The sequence below is a fragment of the Molossus molossus genome, unplaced genomic scaffold (genome assembly GCF_014108415.1).
Source record: "Molossus molossus isolate mMolMol1 unplaced genomic scaffold, mMolMol1.p scaffold_m16_p_15, whole genome shotgun sequence".
Classification (NCBI taxonomy): Eukaryota; Metazoa; Chordata; class Mammalia; order Chiroptera; family Molossidae; genus Molossus; species Molossus molossus.
Genome location: NW_023425350.1, coordinates 52,060,467 through 52,077,080, shown reverse-complemented (window position 1 = coordinate 52,077,080; position 16,614 = coordinate 52,060,467). Strand labels below are relative to the sequence as shown.

At 45.0% G+C, this 16,614-nt stretch overlaps 1 protein-coding gene across 1 annotated transcript; it reads left to right on the top strand.

Moving 5' to 3' along the window:
• Positions 1-3,490: 3,490 nt before the first annotated feature.
• FIGLA (folliculogenesis specific bHLH transcription factor) lies at positions 3,491-13,178 on the top strand. The gene is made up of 5 exons (XM_036262416.1): positions 3,491-3,691; positions 5,325-5,477; positions 7,077-7,292; positions 12,912-12,945; positions 13,156-13,178. The coding sequence occupies exons 1-5, from the start codon at positions 3,491-3,493 to the stop codon at positions 13,176-13,178; spliced, it is 627 nt and encodes a 208-aa protein (XP_036118309.1).
• Positions 13,179-16,614: the final 3,436 nt, after the last annotated feature.

Genomic DNA, 16,614 nt, shown 5'->3' with positions numbered 1-16,614 from the left:
CTGCTTTCCTCTTGCTGCTTTTAAGATTCTCTCTTTGTTTTTAACCTTTTGCATTTTTATTATGATGTGTCTTAATATGATGGGCCTCTTGGGGTTCATCTTGTTTGGGACTCTCTGTACTTCCTGGACTTGGAAGTTTTCTGTCATTATTTTTTCAAATAGGTTTTCAATTTCTTGCTCTCTCTCTCTTCTCCTTCTGGCACCCTCGTGATGTGAATGTTGGTACACTTGAAGTTGTCCCAGAGGCTCCTTATACTATCCTCATTTAAAAAAAAAAATTTTTTTTCTTTCTGCTGTTCTGATTGGGTGTTTTTAGCTTCCTTATGTTCCAAATTGATGGTTTGCTTCTTGGCTTCACCTATTCTACTATTGATTCCCTGTAAATTATTCTTTATTTCAGTTTGTGCATCCTTCATTTCTGACTGGTCCTTTTCTATTGTGTTGATGTTCTCACTAAGTTCCTTGAAATTTTCATTAACATCCTTGAAGTTCTCACTAAGCTCATTGAGCATCCTTTAAGCATTGTTTTGAACTCTGTATCTATTAGATTGCTTATCTCCATTTCATTTAGTTCTTTTCCTGGAGTTTTGTTCTGTTCTTTCATTTGGGACATGTTTCTTTGTCTCCTCATTTTGGCTGTCTTCCTGTGTTTGTTTCTTTGTATTAGGTAGAGTTGCTATGACACCTAGGCTTCCTAGGGTGGCCTATTGTAGTAGGTGTCCTGTAGGGTCCAGTAGCACAGCCTCCCTCTTCACCCCAGCTGGGCCCATGATGTGCACCCCTTGTGTGGACTGTACCCTTTTCTGCTGTAATTGAGTCTTGATTGCTGTTGACACATCAATGGTAGAGATTTACTTAGGCCGATCACCTGCAAGGACTGGCTGTGTGCACTGACCACTGGCCTCTGACTACCTTGGAGGATCAGCTGTGCAGGGGCCCACCACACAGAGCAAGGCTAAATTCAGCAGGGTTCTGGTACCCACTGAGTCCATTCCTTGAGTGTATTGCTTGTGGAGGTGGTTGGTTAGTGGTGCCTCACTGTGATCTGAGGCTGTCCACTGGGTGTGCTGGCTTTGGGGCAAGGTCAGCCACTGTCTGTGTTCTGCCTGGGGCCACCAGGCATAAGCTACAAAGCGACCTGCAGATGGCTGCTTCTTGTGCTGGGCTTGGAGGTGCCCTGGCAAAACCAAGTTGTGAACAAACCTGGCTGCTTCTAGTGCCAGGCCTGGGGCCACTTAGTGAGAGGTGTGGGGCTCACTGAGACCAGATGCTGCTTGTTTGAGAGAATTTAGGAAAATCTGAAGTAGGAGCCAAGACAGACCATTCCTGTGGTAAAGCCACTGGAAATAGCTTGGTGGGCCTGGAAGTTGGGTGGGGCAGTGCCTCAGGGAATCACCAAGATGGAGTCAAACAGTGTGAAGCAGGTTGCTGGAGTCCCAGATATAGTGGCCATCAGCCTGCCCTATGAGGGAAGGGCTCACCAAAGGAATAATGGCCTCCACCAGCATGTCTGTCCAGGAGAAACCTGCCTCTCCAGCTCTTGCCCCGATGCCAAACAACTCATTTCTTCCCTGTAGGTCTCTGGTGCCTTTCAAGCTGCTTCCCCCATCCTGGAGCCTGGGGGAAGCTGGTCCGAGTAAGTCTGTGCTCGGGCCCTTTAAGAGGAGCTGCCTGGGACTCCAGCCGCCTCAGCCTCAGTTCCCTCTGGTTTTTACAGCCAGAATTTACAGTCTTCTCTTCCTGCACTGGAACCCTGAGCTGGGGACCTGGTGTAGGACGGGGATCCCTCACTCCTCAAGGGGGATCTTCACAGCTGAGTTATCCTCCTGATTTTATCCACCACATGTGGGTGTGGGACCAGCCTGTCTGTGCCTCTGCCCCTCCTACCAATCTCCATGTGGCTTCTTTTTTAATTTCATAGCTGTAGGACTTCCATTCAGCTAGATTTCAGGCAGTTCTGAATGATGGTTATTCTCTAGTTTAGTTGTCAGTTTGATGTGGTTGTGGGAGGAGGCCATACCGTATTTACCTACTTGCCATCTTGACCGGAAGTCCCTCTTTTTCTGAACTCATGCTTTTAAAATATATCTATCCATTTATATACACAGAAAGATAGACATAGCTGTATGCATGTGTGTATGTTTTTGTGTATATATATTTTTTGTCTGCAAAAGGGCTTAGAAACAATGACATCCCAAAAGGAATGAACAGTCAAGCCTCCAATCTTGGTTTTTAAATCCTATATTTCACCAAATGAAGAATTGACTGATTCCAAGGCTGGGGCTAGGGAAATTAAAGATGAACCTGGAACATGTTGTGTCTTTGCTCGAAGAATGATGGGGTCATATCAAAAGGACAGATGAGCGGAGCCTGAAGGGCCTCCCACAGGCCAAATCTGGGACAATTTAAGCATTAAAGTAAATAATGATATGAGTGAATTATATTTTATTGAATAAAATAGAAATTTATAAGACCATGCTGATGAATGCAAAATGAATAAATAAATGGGAAGAAGAGAAAGCTCTTCCCAACAGTAGGATGCTAACCAATTGGTAATTATCAGAATAGTGGCTAATTCAGGCACGACTCAGCAATGGATGCTCAGGATGTCTCGTCGCAAAGTATTTATCAATTAAAAGGAAAAAATTAGTCAATTTATGGTGACAGAACATGGCAGACACCTTGATGGGGTGATCAAGGTTAACATCACCATTGGTGGTTCAGGTCAACATCATGTATCTCCTGATGTGACCCACTGAGAAAAGCCCACATCTTTTCTAGAGTTCCTGCTAAGAGGACACAACCTGGGTCTGGACATGAGGAAACATTGGACAGACCCAGGTTGAGGGACAGCCTACAGAATGAAAAGGCTTCTAGTCTTTGAAACTGTCAAGGCCATTAAGACAGAGCAAGAGAGAGAAAATGCTCTAGAAGAAGAATAATGCAGGTGGGAATATTCATAGAAAGAAAGAGGATGATGGAGCAAAGGTGAGAAAAGTTATCAAGTAGGGAATCTAGTTGAAGGAGATACAGAACCTCTTTGTTACTGCTCTTGCAATTTTTATTTCAAAATGAATTTTTAAAAAGTTGTGCGTGTATCCATCAAGTTTTCCTGGTAAATGTATATATGAACATATGTGTATGCATTTATCAGAAAATGAGGTCCCAACCCATACGGGTTAAATCTGAATTTTGGAGATTGGTACCTAAGGGGATTAAAACAAACAAACAAAACTCCCCAGGTGATTCCAGTGGGCAGGCAAATTTGAGAACCAGGGCTGCCTGTAATCCAGTGTTCGCCTTAATCACCGGTGCAGCCTGTTAAGAACAATTCCTGGAGCGGCTTCCGGAGCGTGGGACCTGGTTTGCGTCGAGCCGGCCGGGCAGTGGGCGCAGGTGGTCCGGGCCCCGCCCCCGCGGCCCGCGCGCCGCGTGCGGCCCAGGTGCCCCGATGAAAGGCCGGGACGGCCCTTGGGCCCCGTGCGCCGCCATGGACGTCGTGCCCGGCTTCCTGGCCGCCCCGCCGGCCGAAGTGCTGGAGGATGTGCTGCGGGAGCAGTTCGGGCCACTGCCCCAGCTGGCCGCTATCTGCCGGCTCAAGCGGCTGCCCTCGGGCGGCTACTCGTCCACCGAGGACCTCCAGTTGGTGCTGGAGCGGCGGCGCGTGGCCAACGCCAAGGAGCGCGAGCGGGTGAGCGCCCTGCCCCGCGCGGGTCCCTCGGGCCCCCGGGCTCGGCCGCCCCGCGACCCCGCACCGGGACGGGAACGGCTTCCTCCCCTCTCCCCACCCGCTACCCGGCTCTGCACACCTGGTCAGGCCCCGGAGCACCGCTCGCCGCCCACCCGCGGGACCGGGGCGACTTCGGCCTCTGAGGGCCGGCTCGCGTCAGTGACAGTGGCCTCGTTACCCTCCGCCCTGGTCCAGCTGCCCGTTCGCCGCCGCTGGGATGGCCACCTCACGTGCTAACCCACCTGGACTTGTGCACGAACCCGTCTGGGGAGAGCAGAGGAGACCCCCTAACAACTTCAAAAATGTCTCCCCTTGGCAGGTGCTTTTTCAAAGCTCAGGGCACGGAGTGGGCTTCAGTCTCACAACCCAGTGCGCTGGGCAGGTGCTTGGGGCGCACAGGGCTCTCACCACCCCTTTTCCCTGGGCTCTGCGTCTGTGCCTCGGAGCTCAAATGGGGAGAGCGGGGCCTAATGGAACAAAGCCCACGACGCCCCCGTGTGCACCCAGACTCGGTTGACCCCCAGCCGAGAGAGAACGTGCCCAGTGCGGGTCAGGCGGGTTCGCGCTAACGCCAGCCGGAATGGTCCCGTGGGCCGCAGCAGGAGCGGCATCTACTGGTAGCTCTTAGTCTTTCGAACTAGACTCGCGCCGAAACTTGGCAGATCTGGTCTCCTGTGGTCCCTTTGCAATCTGTGGGTGTTGGGCTGCAGCAGAGGAGGATCCCAGAGAGGGACGGGTGAATGGTGGAAGGGGCAGGGGGGACATTTAGGCTGGGGTCTGAGAAAGAAGTTCTACTAGGGACTGTTCCTGCACACCCGGGCCTCTTAGAAATGTAGCTCCAGTGAATCAACCAGGAGTTTTGTCTGGGAAACGGTGTGTGGAAGAGTAGATTTAAAGGCAAGTTGGGAAAAGTTGATGTGGGGTGGGAAAGGGTTTGCTATGTGAATATATTGGTTTTGCACTTTAGTGGGAGCCAAGTCTTTCAGGACCTGTGTCCTGGGGGAAGAGGGGGGTGATCATCAGAGTTTCAGGCTTTGGTGCTGAGGAATTAGACCCTGGAAATTAAAAAAAAAAAAGGCATCTCATTCTACCTTTCAAGTTGCACCAACATGCTGACTCTCTGGATTCTAACACTTACTATAAATCATCAATTCAGCTGGGCAAGAAGTTGAGAGTTATAACAAAAAAGCTACAAGGTGGGTGTTTTTTCACTTTGCAGATAAATAAATCAAAGCTTGGTGATATGAAGTATCTTACATACTCTTGTAAAGCTAAATGGTAGAGATGGACTTTAAATCCTGTTGTGTTGACTCAGCTTTTAGACAGTCCCCCTACTGCCTCTACATCACAGTGCAGTGGGTGTGTTCTCAGAGGAGAGGAGGGGAACCCCAATACTGAGTTGATGTCACTCTGCCTCCCCTTCCTTGCCAGGGCTCACTGCCGGTGGAGCGGTGATTCTTTGGCATGTGTCTGCTTAGATTCCTCACCCAGAGAAGAGCTGTGGAAGTGAACCTTCAAAATCCCCTCCTGTGGTTTGGGGGATGTCTGTATAAATTAACTTCTTTGTGTCTCACTGTGCCCTTTCGTTTTCCAGATAAAAAATCTCAATCGTGGTTTTGCCAAACTGAAGGCATTGGTGCCATTTCTTCCTCAAAGCAGGAAACCTAGCAAAGTTGATATCCTTAAAGGTGCAACTGAATACATACAAGTTCTCAGTGATGTTTTGGAAGGAGCCAAAGACTCTGAGGTAAAGGTTTAGGATGTTAGAATGATTATGTCCATCATTTATTGAGCCCTTTGTATGTGCCAGTCAATTTATGTATACATTCCAGTTAGTTTATAACAATCCTCTGAGTTATTTACAGTCCTCATTTTACAGAGGAAGAAAATAAAATACAGTTAGAGGCCACACGGTTAAGAAATATCAGGAATGGGGACTGAGTCCAGGTCTGTGTGAGATTTGGAGACAACTTCCATCTATATACTCACCTCCTGTCACTGTCCAGGGCCCCAAGCTCCTAACCACTGAATCTCTAACAGGATCTTAACAGCTGGGTCATGAGAGGAGGTTTCCATAAACCCACACTATGGTGGTGGCGTCTCTTCAGCAAGAAAAATATCAGGCCACAGAAAGGAAGAGGCATTTCTATCCCAAAGGGATCTCCCTTGGGAGAGGCCCTCCCTAAGGGACAACCCTGCTGGAGAGCACAGCAGTAGTCTGGTGATACCAATCAAATGACTTTCCTTGCAAACTGTGAAGCACCATAGTGTCACCACTGTTATCAGGGTGCACAGCTCAGGAGTGTCCATTAGGCAGTAGAAGGTGTGGGTTGGTTTTATGGGCTCGTTCCATGGAGAGGCAAACCTTGAAGGCCTGAAAATGGGTTAGTCAGCAAAGGAGGTAAAAAAATGACGAGAGGAAAGGCCTTAGAAATGAGCCCTAAGTGATATCATTGACAGGAAGGAGGAGCCATTAGAGAGAAGGTGGCAGGAAGGTGGTAGAGAAGCAAGATGGATCCTAAAGTCAGGAATGGGAGAATCATGAAAATGTGAGGGTGGGAAGTAGTGGGGGCTACAGAGAGGCTGGGAAAGGCACTCAGACCCAGCATTTGAGATGTGGAATAGGAATGGGCTGGAAGCCAGCTGGCAGGGGGTTGCGGGTGTGCTATTGCTAAAAATCTGGAGTCTAAGCAGAGGGAAGTGGCAAACTTCAAGTCCATTCAACTTGGAAGTCTGATTCTTGAAAGAATTTTTTTTTTAAAGGAAGAAGAAAAGGTCTTTTCCAAGTAGCAGTGGGACCATGTTTAGGGACAGAAGAGAAGGACAGCTACTAGAAAAGAAACGCTCATTCTAGAAACTTAGGGCAGAAATAGCCAGGTGTATAATTATAGTTTTTATGGTGTTTTTTCCCTTGTATACTAGTTCTACTTAGGTGACTAAAGGGAGGATACATTCTGCAGTGGTGGGAATGGATTGTCCTATTGGCCTCATTGGATGGTTGCATTTAGCATGGTCATAGTGTTTGTAAATGTGCAGGTGGCTGCCTTAGTTTTTTTCTTGCATGTTTGTTGTGTAACAGAAATGCTTTGTTTTGTGCTGTATTCATTAAAGTACAGGATCTGTTCCATGTTGCTATAATCTTTTTAATGCAGCTGCCCATTACACAACATTTTAAGGTTATAGATGAACAAAATACAGCATACTGAGCAATGGTTTTTCTCTCCATAACTTAAGCACTTCCCTTATCACTTAAATGAAACTTTATCTGTTACAATTTTGAAATATATTGATTTAAATCTTCAAAATCTGACTGTTATGCTATTTGACAACTAAATATGGTTTCTAGAAACAAGACCCAGATCATCAGAACTATATCAATATTTCTGAACCACATATATCCATGGCTAAAGAGCTGTTGAGAAACAACACCCAACATGCTAGCTGTGCTGTGGGCTTGAAGAATGAGGAGAAAGGGCCCTGGGCAGATGGCGGCAGTGACGAGTACGCCTGTCGCCAGAGCATGATGTCTGCAGCTGGAGTTATCTCTCCAACCAGGAGTCTGGTAAAGTGTTTCTCTTAAATTGCAATATAGATATCAAAAAATTCAGAATGCTCCCCCTGGGGGTATGGTATTTTCATGCTGAGCCATGACTGAAACAAGACCATCTTGTGAAAGCACCGAGGTGGAGTTTGCTAGTTTGAAAGATCTATTATTATGTCCCCAAATTAACTGGTAAGCAGCCCAAGGGGAAGGCAACGCCTCCAGAATCACTTATCATAGACCTAAGCTTATTTTTTACCCTAATTAATACATCAAAAGGTTTTCTGGATTCTGAAGTCTCTAGAAAAAGAAATAAGTACTCGATTGCCATACATAAAGCTGCATGGTGATAACATATACAAACATGTACACACTTGCGTGTGCACGCACACACGCACTTTTAAAAAAAGTTGGCCTTGTTATAAGGCAGCATTTTCTCAGTAATAACAAAGGAGTTTATTGTAGCAGCTCTTATATTCCGCCAAGCTAACGAAGCCACTCGAAATAGCAGCCTGCTTCTCCAAGTCTAGAAAGTAGATTTTTGGCCCTTGCTGTGGCTCAGTGTTACACAAATGAGACCCCTCGTTCCAGCCTATAATACGATTGCTATCAAAATAAGAGAGACTTGTTGGGATCTGGAACTAAACGCACTGTAACAAGCAAGTTGCTCAATCTGATGGAAGGGACAGTGGGGCTGTGGAGGAAGGTGCACGTACAGTTCAAAGAACATTTTTCCTGCCCCATTTGAGAGTAAGTTGCCAAGCTGATGCCCCATTTGCCCCTTCTTCTTGCCCTTGGGGTAGATCTGAGGAGTGGACTCCTGATGCTGGCAGAGATGGTCACATTTGGGGATTAGATGATGGGGTCAGAACAGGCTGTGCAAGATCAGCAACATTCCTGAGAGGCAAAATCCCAAACAAAGTACATGAGATTCTGCTGATGGCCGGGATGGAGATTAACTTCCCGGGCAGGCTGAATAGGTCCACTTGGGGACCAAATCAGCAAGTTCATATGTGGATGGAGAGGGTAGTGGGCCATGTGAAGCCATAGCATTTGGCCTTGGTGGGGGTAGGGATTAATGTCAAGGTCTAGGTGAGGCTCATTTAGAATTAGATTTCCAGGTGTAAGAAGCTGTTTTGGGATTCGGCATTGCTTGGTGGCAAGATGGTCAATAAACCACCATTGCTTTCTCTTTCTGTTTGTCACCAGTGGCTATGACTTTGGCATTTCACATCACAAAAGGCTCTGAATTTTGTTCAGAGTTGCCTGTGATCCTGTGGAGGTCGTGTCCCTGGACAAAGGCCACCCTCAGTGCTAGAATGAGGTGCCAGTTGTGCTGGGTCAGAGGGGCTCTGGAGAGAGATACATGGGTAACATAGTGTCTATTATGAGGCCAGGATGTGTTGCCACCATACACTTCTAAACTGTGGCCTGTCCTGGCGGCGGTCCTGGGAAAGAGTTTTGGACAGAAGGAAGCTTGTATGTGGTGGATTGCTACTACCTCCTCTGCAGGTTGTGATCATCTCTGTGTAAAATTAAGCACTGGGGACATTTCTTCTAATGGCAGTCTAAGCTCTGAAATGAGATGGTTTGGCTAATAGGGATGACTTTATAAGCACCCAGGGAAAGCCCAGAGGCATCTATCTACTCTCTTCCCTCTCACATTTCCCCCAGGCAGTGGCTGTGTTATAGCAAAACTCCTAACACAGCAGGGGGTGGGTCTAGGCTTCTCCTTGGGAAGCACTTTGTCTGCTGCAGTCTTCACTGGTAGCCTCGGGACCATATTCTGATAAGATTATCCAGCAAACCATTTTTTAAGATTGAACTTCCCTTTTTTTGTGTGGTATGTGCCCCTAGCAGAAACCGAACCCGGGACTCTGGTCCGCAGACTGACGCTCAACCGCTGAGCCAAACTGGCAGGGCTGACCTTCCCTTTTGATGGAGGCAGGTGTTCTCTGGTTTGTCAGTCCCCACCATCTCTTATTACCTCACCAGTTTAGGCATTTAACTTTGCAGCCCCGGACCAAGAGCACTGTGGCTCAGACGGAAGGTTGTGCCGCCGGTGGGTGCGTTCGGCTCCAGGATGTTATTGTGCCTTCTGAACTTTGGGGGTTTAGGGCTTGGTCCTGTGGAGATACGATGCTGGTCATTCTCTCTGGAACTTGGAAAAGGTGAGATCTAGGACATGCAGGGCGGGATCCATCTAACTCTGGAGGGATGCCCCATCTGAGGGAGGATTCCGCAGGATGCAGCTACTCAGGAAGACTCTTAAGGCCAAATCTGATTAAAATTTAAAAAAAAAAATCTTAGAGGAAAGACATATTTCCATTTCTTTGTGAAAATAAGAGAGGGAGTTCTTTTGTTGAAACTTTTGGTTTTTCTATGGGACAAAAGGTTGAATGAATCATGAAAGTGGGTTTTGGTGTGTTGTGTGTACATGCATGTGTATGTGTGTGAAGCTTGGTGTGTTTGGCAAGATCTCTACCTGGTTTGTGCTCCTAACCCTGTCAATGAGTATAATTTGAGAAAGCCAATAATTTCTTTTCTATTTCTCTGACGTGTAATGGGTCTTGTGGTTAAATTAATTGAAATAAGTTCTCATCTATTCTAATGGACTTCTTGTAGGAATATTTTTGAGTTTTATAAAAGGTTCCACATGTATATAGAGGAGAATGGCAAGAATTGGATGGGAGGTTCCCTCAAAGGTCAAGGCAGGACTTCTCTGATGTCCACTGACCTTCCTTGGACAGATGGCTCTTTGGGTTAGCAGAAAACCAAATGCTAGGACCTCCTAAGCTAGCACCTGGGGGTGGGGGTGGGGTCAGTGTGTCCTTCAAACCTTCACCCTCCACCTTTTCCTCTTATTTTAATCCTGGGTTATCCAGAACAGATCAGTAAAATGGGCTCCAAAGACACAGTATTCGAGGCAGAGCTTTTAGTAAAGGGATTTAAATACAACTCAATTATTTTTAGGAACTCTTCTGGTCCTCTTTGATCACTTTCTTCCTTTTTGGAAGACTTTTTCTTCCAGGAATGTGTCCTTCCAACAACTCTGTTGTAGAAGACGAGCCTGAGGCGCCAGATTCACTGGGAGTGCTCCAAGATGAGAGGGACCGAGTCCCCTGCACCATGCAGTTTGGACCAGGTCCCCAAGGGAAGAGAGAGACTACATGGGCTTGGTGGCAAAAGCCCTACCCATTATAAAGGAAATTAATTTGCTGAAAGATTATCTGAATGGCTCTTCCTCCAGACATGAGACGGCGAGGCTGTGGCCGCAAGCTGGAATCTGCTCTGAGTCCTGGCTGGACTTGCTGACACTGAAGCAGGATTGACAATTATGAACACAATTTAGACGGGAAGAAATATAACTTTACTTTCTACAACGTACTCCGCTTGTCCTTGAGAACCCAGTAAGACCGTCATGACTCAGGTGGTGGGAAAACTGTTGATCTTGTCCCATTAAGGCTCATCATCATCTTTGAGTAAATACAGAATCAATTCAATGTTAAGAATCCCTATGGGGGCTCTTTACTTCTTAAGCCATCTTCCTCCTCCCCCACCCCCTCCTCCTCCTCCAGGTTCAGTGAGGAGTGTATGTTTGTACTGTAGAGACTGGAATGAAAACACTCATGTGTTTTCCCTCCTCTGACCCCAGCTAGTGCTCTGGCCCCCAGTCTTGGGTATATTTGAGCTGACATCTGCTGTGAGTGTCCATGGCCCCACCACTGTGGCTCTCTTCTCCAGGCCAGACTTGCTGGACCTTCTGCATTCAGACCCCAGGCCTCTTCTGGTCTCCCTGGCTTTGCCACTTTCAAATGGACTATGAGGCTGTCCTCAAGCTCATATATCTGGTGATGTCCCCCAGCCGTGTGGTCACTAAACAACTCTGAGAGGCTATGCCCTGAAAAATAGGTGCAAATCTTTCTTTTGTTCAGATTCTGCTTTAAATTTCTTGGTTTCTATTACCTTATGTAACTCCCCCCCATCCCTGGTCAAGGCCCAGGATGTCACAGTCCAGGAGCCCTTCCCAGGGACCAGGAAGCTTCTACGCAGTAGTGTCATCCCCGCTGAATAATTATGTCAGGCTCTTTCAACCTGCATCTCCATTTCTGGTTGCAGGAAATCTTTCCACATCATATCTTACCTCTTCCCTGCTCTGTGGCTACCTGATGAGCAGCCATCGAAGCTCTGGCCCAACAGAACCCACATGTTTATTCTCTCTTTCAACTAAGTTGGCTTCTTTCAAACAAGAGTCTTGCTTTTCAGACTCTTATTAAGCTGGGAACTGAATTGTAAAGCTGAGTGAGCGAGGACTTCTAGTTGGTCTGTCTACCGCTGCTACCCATCCCAAGCCTTGACTCAGGGGATGGAGGGAAAAATACCTTGGATAATATGTCAAATTATCCAGTTACTGAACAACAACAGGAGTGCACCTGCCTTAGTAAAAGAGTTGAACTGCAAGCTGGGTTTCTACTCCTCAGACCATACTCTTCTTGGTCCTTGAACCCCTTGACTTAGATGAGGCCAACTTAGTTGAGGCATTTTTTAATGAACTATGAGAATAAGACAACATTAATAAACATTAACTTTTCATATTCTGATACTTAAATATTACCTTCCTGGAATTTCCCTGGTAACTCTTAAGACAAAAACAAACTAAGACAATAATCTATAATATACTAGACTAGGCTGATAAGATTAAATTATCCTCTAATCCTATAGGTAAACACAACAATACATGAATTTGTCTGTTAGGTTTAAAACATTCTAGATATGTAAGAACTTAAACACTTTTAGAAAAAAATATCTGATGATAAATTTTAACTCAAGAAAGCTTGATCATATGTATAGTGAAAAGGCTTAATCAGGGTCAGGAAAAGAAGAAGTTAATTGATACTTAGGTCATATCAGGCACTGTTCCTGGCAGATTACACCTATTAACCCATTAGTTTTTGTAACCATCTTGGGATGTACAAACAATCATATCCATTTTCCATGTCAGGAAACTAGGGACAGAAGTTGACAAAACTTGCCCAGTATTCAGTGAGTCAATGGGATGTGGGTAATAGTGTTAAATCTTTTAACTACCTTTTATCCTGATAAAACTCACCCTGGAAAATGTGCATGAGAGTGCACTAGGAAATAGATAAATTTAATTTAAATTAAAGCATTTGGTATTTTATTATCCACAGTGATACACATCTGAGTTCCAATATATAAACTGCCTGACGATAATTTGAGTGACTTTAGTTTTTTAGTCATGCATTTGTTTTTTTCTTCCAGTTGAGATTTCAGAAAATTGAGAAGATGCAAAATGATCGTAGCAAAACCACTGATGGAAATATTCTAAAATGCTTCCAAATATTTTTCCTATACAACTGAATTAAGAAATTATCATGGGATAGATAACATTGCATGTTATTTTATTTTATTTTATTTTATTTTATTTTATTTATTTTTTTTGCCTTATTCTATCATTGACATCTTTAGAGGTTAATATATAGTTTTATTACAAGTTTTAATGGCCCATTAAGTGGAACAATTTTCTAATTGTCGGACATTTAAGTTGTTTTCAGGTTTTTGTTCTCATAAACATGGCAAATAACCTGTTGTGTTTCGCTCTTTCTGTACTTTTCAAAGGATAGATTTCCAGAAGTAGAACTCCTGAGCCACGGTAGGTACAATTTATGATTTGCTGCATGGTGCTAATTTATAATACCATCAGCTAGTAAGAGTGCTGAGTTCATTATGTCCCTGCCAAAATTAGAATCTATTAAAATGATAGAATTATAGTGGGTAAAAATGGTGTCTCTAAATTCAAACATTTGATTACTGTCTGTTCTTATCTTTAGCCATTTACAATAAACTCTCTTCTGTGTTTCAGGTTCTTCAAAGTATGAGAAGTGAAAAAGCTGGTCCATGCCTATATTCTGCAGACAAATAAATGCAGTTTTTAAAGTTTGGAATCTTAAAAAAAAATTTTGTGATAATTTAAAGTTTATAATTACCATTAAATGACCTTGCTTATTAAAAATCTATTCAACTCTTGTTTGATGATTTGTTTGATGATTTGATGATTATGACAGATGTGAGGTGATACCTCATTGTTGTTTTAATTTGCATCTTTCTGATGATTAGTGATGTTGAGCATTTCTTCATATGTCTCTTAGCCATTTTATGTCCTGTTTGGAAAGGTGTCTATTTAGTTCCTCTGCCCATTTTTTAATTGGGTTCTTTGTCATCAAACAAGTGTTGGTGAGGTTGTGGAGAAAAGGGGACTCTAGTACACTGCTAGTGGAAATGCGGACTGGTACAGCCACTATGGAAAACAATATGGTGTTACCTTAAATAAAAAATTGAAATGCCATTTGACCCATGTTAGGAATATACCCTAAGAAGCCTGAAACACCAATTAGAAAGAATATATGTACCCCCATGCTCATAGCAGCACTATTTACAATAGCTAAGATCTGGAAACAGCCCAAATGTCCATCGGTAGACGAATGGATAAAAAAGCTGTGGTACATATACACAGTGGAGTACTATGCAGCTGTAAGAAAGAAAGAGCTCTTATCATTTGAGACGACATGGAGGGACCTGGAAAGTATTATCCTAAGCGAAACAAGCCAAGCAGAGAAAGACAAGTATCATATGATTTCACTTATTTGTGGAATATAATGAACATAACAGTCTGAAGAACAGGGTAGTCCAGAGATGTGGAAGTAGGGTACAGACTGACAATCCCCAGAAGAGGGGTGGGGAGAGAGAAACCACAGAACTTATGTGCATGTATGCATAACCAATGGACATGGACAACAAAGCTGGGGAGAGGGTGGGGGGGGTGTCAATGTGGGAAAAAGAAACATCTGTAACATAAGTAAACGCCCCCCCCCCCAAAAAAACCAAAATTATCACCTTAACAAAAAAAAATCTATTCAACTCTCTACTTTTATACTTTGAAGAAGTAGGCTTCAGGGCCTTCAGCCTTCACTCTTATTCCTCATGTTCTCCAGAGGTTTCTGTCCTCTCATATCCTACACCTAATATCTTTCATTCCATCTGTCTTCATCACTTGAGGAATAAGTGACTGTTACCCTTCCTGGGGAAATTAAGCTTCAAGAAGAATACAAATTAAAGCTAGAAGAATGTGGAGTTGTAACAATTGGCCAATGGGAGTGAGAATTTTCAGGGTTACCTCAATACCCAGCTAAGGCCATATGGCCCCTTTGTGTAAGTGAGACACCCAAGCACCTTGAGCATAGAGACAGTCTTCATCTTTAAAACAGTTGCTCAAAAAGACATAGCACTTAATATATGCTGGGCTCTCTTCTCTATGTTATCTGTCTTAACTTTTCTCAGAGCTGTCCTCTTAGGTAGCCATGGCTATCCCTGTTTTACCAATGGAGAAACAGAGGCACAACACACATATTAGTCAGGTTGGGCTGCTATAAAACATACCGTAGCCTGGGTGGCTTAAACAACAGAAATCTATTTCTTCAATTCTGGAGACTGGGAAATGTAAGGTTAAGGACTGGAAGGCTTGGTTTCTGGTAAGGATGCTTTTCCTGGATTGCAGACAGCTGCCTTCTCTGTGGCTTCCCGTGGCAGAGAGAGTGTGAGTGAGCAAGCTCGGGTCTCTCTTATAAGGGCACTGATTCTATTGAAATAAGGTCCTGCCCTTATAACTTAATTTAACCCTAATGTTCTCCAAATAGTCACAATGGGAATTAGGACTGCAATGTATGAATTTGGGGGGACACTTCCAGTCCATAACATTCTGCTCCTGACTTACCCAAATTTATGTCCTTACCACATGCAAAATACATTCATTCCATTCCAACAGCCCCAGAAGTCTTAACTCATTCCAGCATCATCTCTAAAGTCTGAGGTCCCAAGTCTCATCTAAGTATCTAAATCATTGTGGGGAAGACTCTGGGCATGATTCATCCAGAGGCAAAGTTCTTCTCCAGCGGTGACCCTGTGAAACCAGACAAGCCATGTTCTTCCAAAATTCAATGGTGAATAGGCAGGATAGATATTCCCATTCCAAAAGGGAAATAGGAAAGAATAAAGGGTGATGGATCTCAGGCTAGTTTCATTAGATCCTATGACTTCACAATCATCATCTTTGGCTCAATATCCCACTTTCCAGGAGCCTTGGGTTGGCAGCATCACTGCTCCCTCTGCCACCACACACACACACACACACACACACACACACACACACACACCCCTCTGCAGTGGCAGCCCTGCCCTCTGAAACCAGGAGGAAACAGACTTGCCCCTGGGCCTGTGGTCAGAGCAGCAGCCCCGATGATCTCTGAGTTGCCTTCGGGTGGTGCATGTTTACAGCCAGATGGCTCTATGGTCCGGTTCTGTGGAATCTAGGAAGTCCAACACCTGCCTTCATTCTGTCCTGTTTTCTGTGTCTTCTTGAGTTCAAACTGGCAGTATTTTTGCTGGTATAACCCCATCCCTCTTCCTGGCCTCTGTTGAGATGGCTGATTAAGTCTAGGAGTTGTACCCATCCCATGATCTCTTTATCAGACGGTTGTCCAGTTATATCTTTAGTGCTCCCTTCAGAACAAACTTTCTCACTTTCTGCAATATAGGTAGGCTGAGAATTTCCCAAATCTTCAAGTTTTGGTTCCTTTTTGTTTAAAGATTCCCCTCCTCCTCCTCCTCCTCCTCCTCCTCCTCCTCCTCCTCCTCCTTTTTCTTCTTTGTGCCCCTGGCAGGAACTGAACCCAGGACACTCTGGTCCGCAGGTCGACGCTCAACCACTGAGCCAAACTGGCCAGGGCTAAAGATTCTTTCAATGCATCTCCTTCCTCTTGCATTTTACTATAAGCGCTAAGAAGGACCCAAGTTGTACCTTCAATATTTTGCTCTAAAATCTCTGCTAAATATATAGTTTCATCATTTGCAAGTTCAGTTTCTATAAAAACATAACACAATTTAGCCAAGCTCTCTGCCATTTATAACGAGGGTCGCCATCCTCTGGAGTCTGGGGCCTCTGCACCAAATGCATGTGGAGACTCACTGCCCTGCACGGCTCTTCCCTCAGGGAGCTGGGGCAACCATTGCTGCTTTTCCCATTTTAATCAGTAATACGACTAACTACTCTCACCTGGTGCCCCATTTTGTCTGCACGACAACCCTGCGTGGTGGAAGACTCTCTTGGTTTTCTAGGCCTGCCATAGCAAAGTGCCACGCACTGGATGGCTTGAACATCAGAAATGTATCTGAGATCAAGAGACCAAGGTGTGAGCAGGGTTGGTTTCTTCGGACGCCTCTCTCCTTGGCTGCAGGTGGCTGTCTTCTCCCTGTGTCTTTACACGGT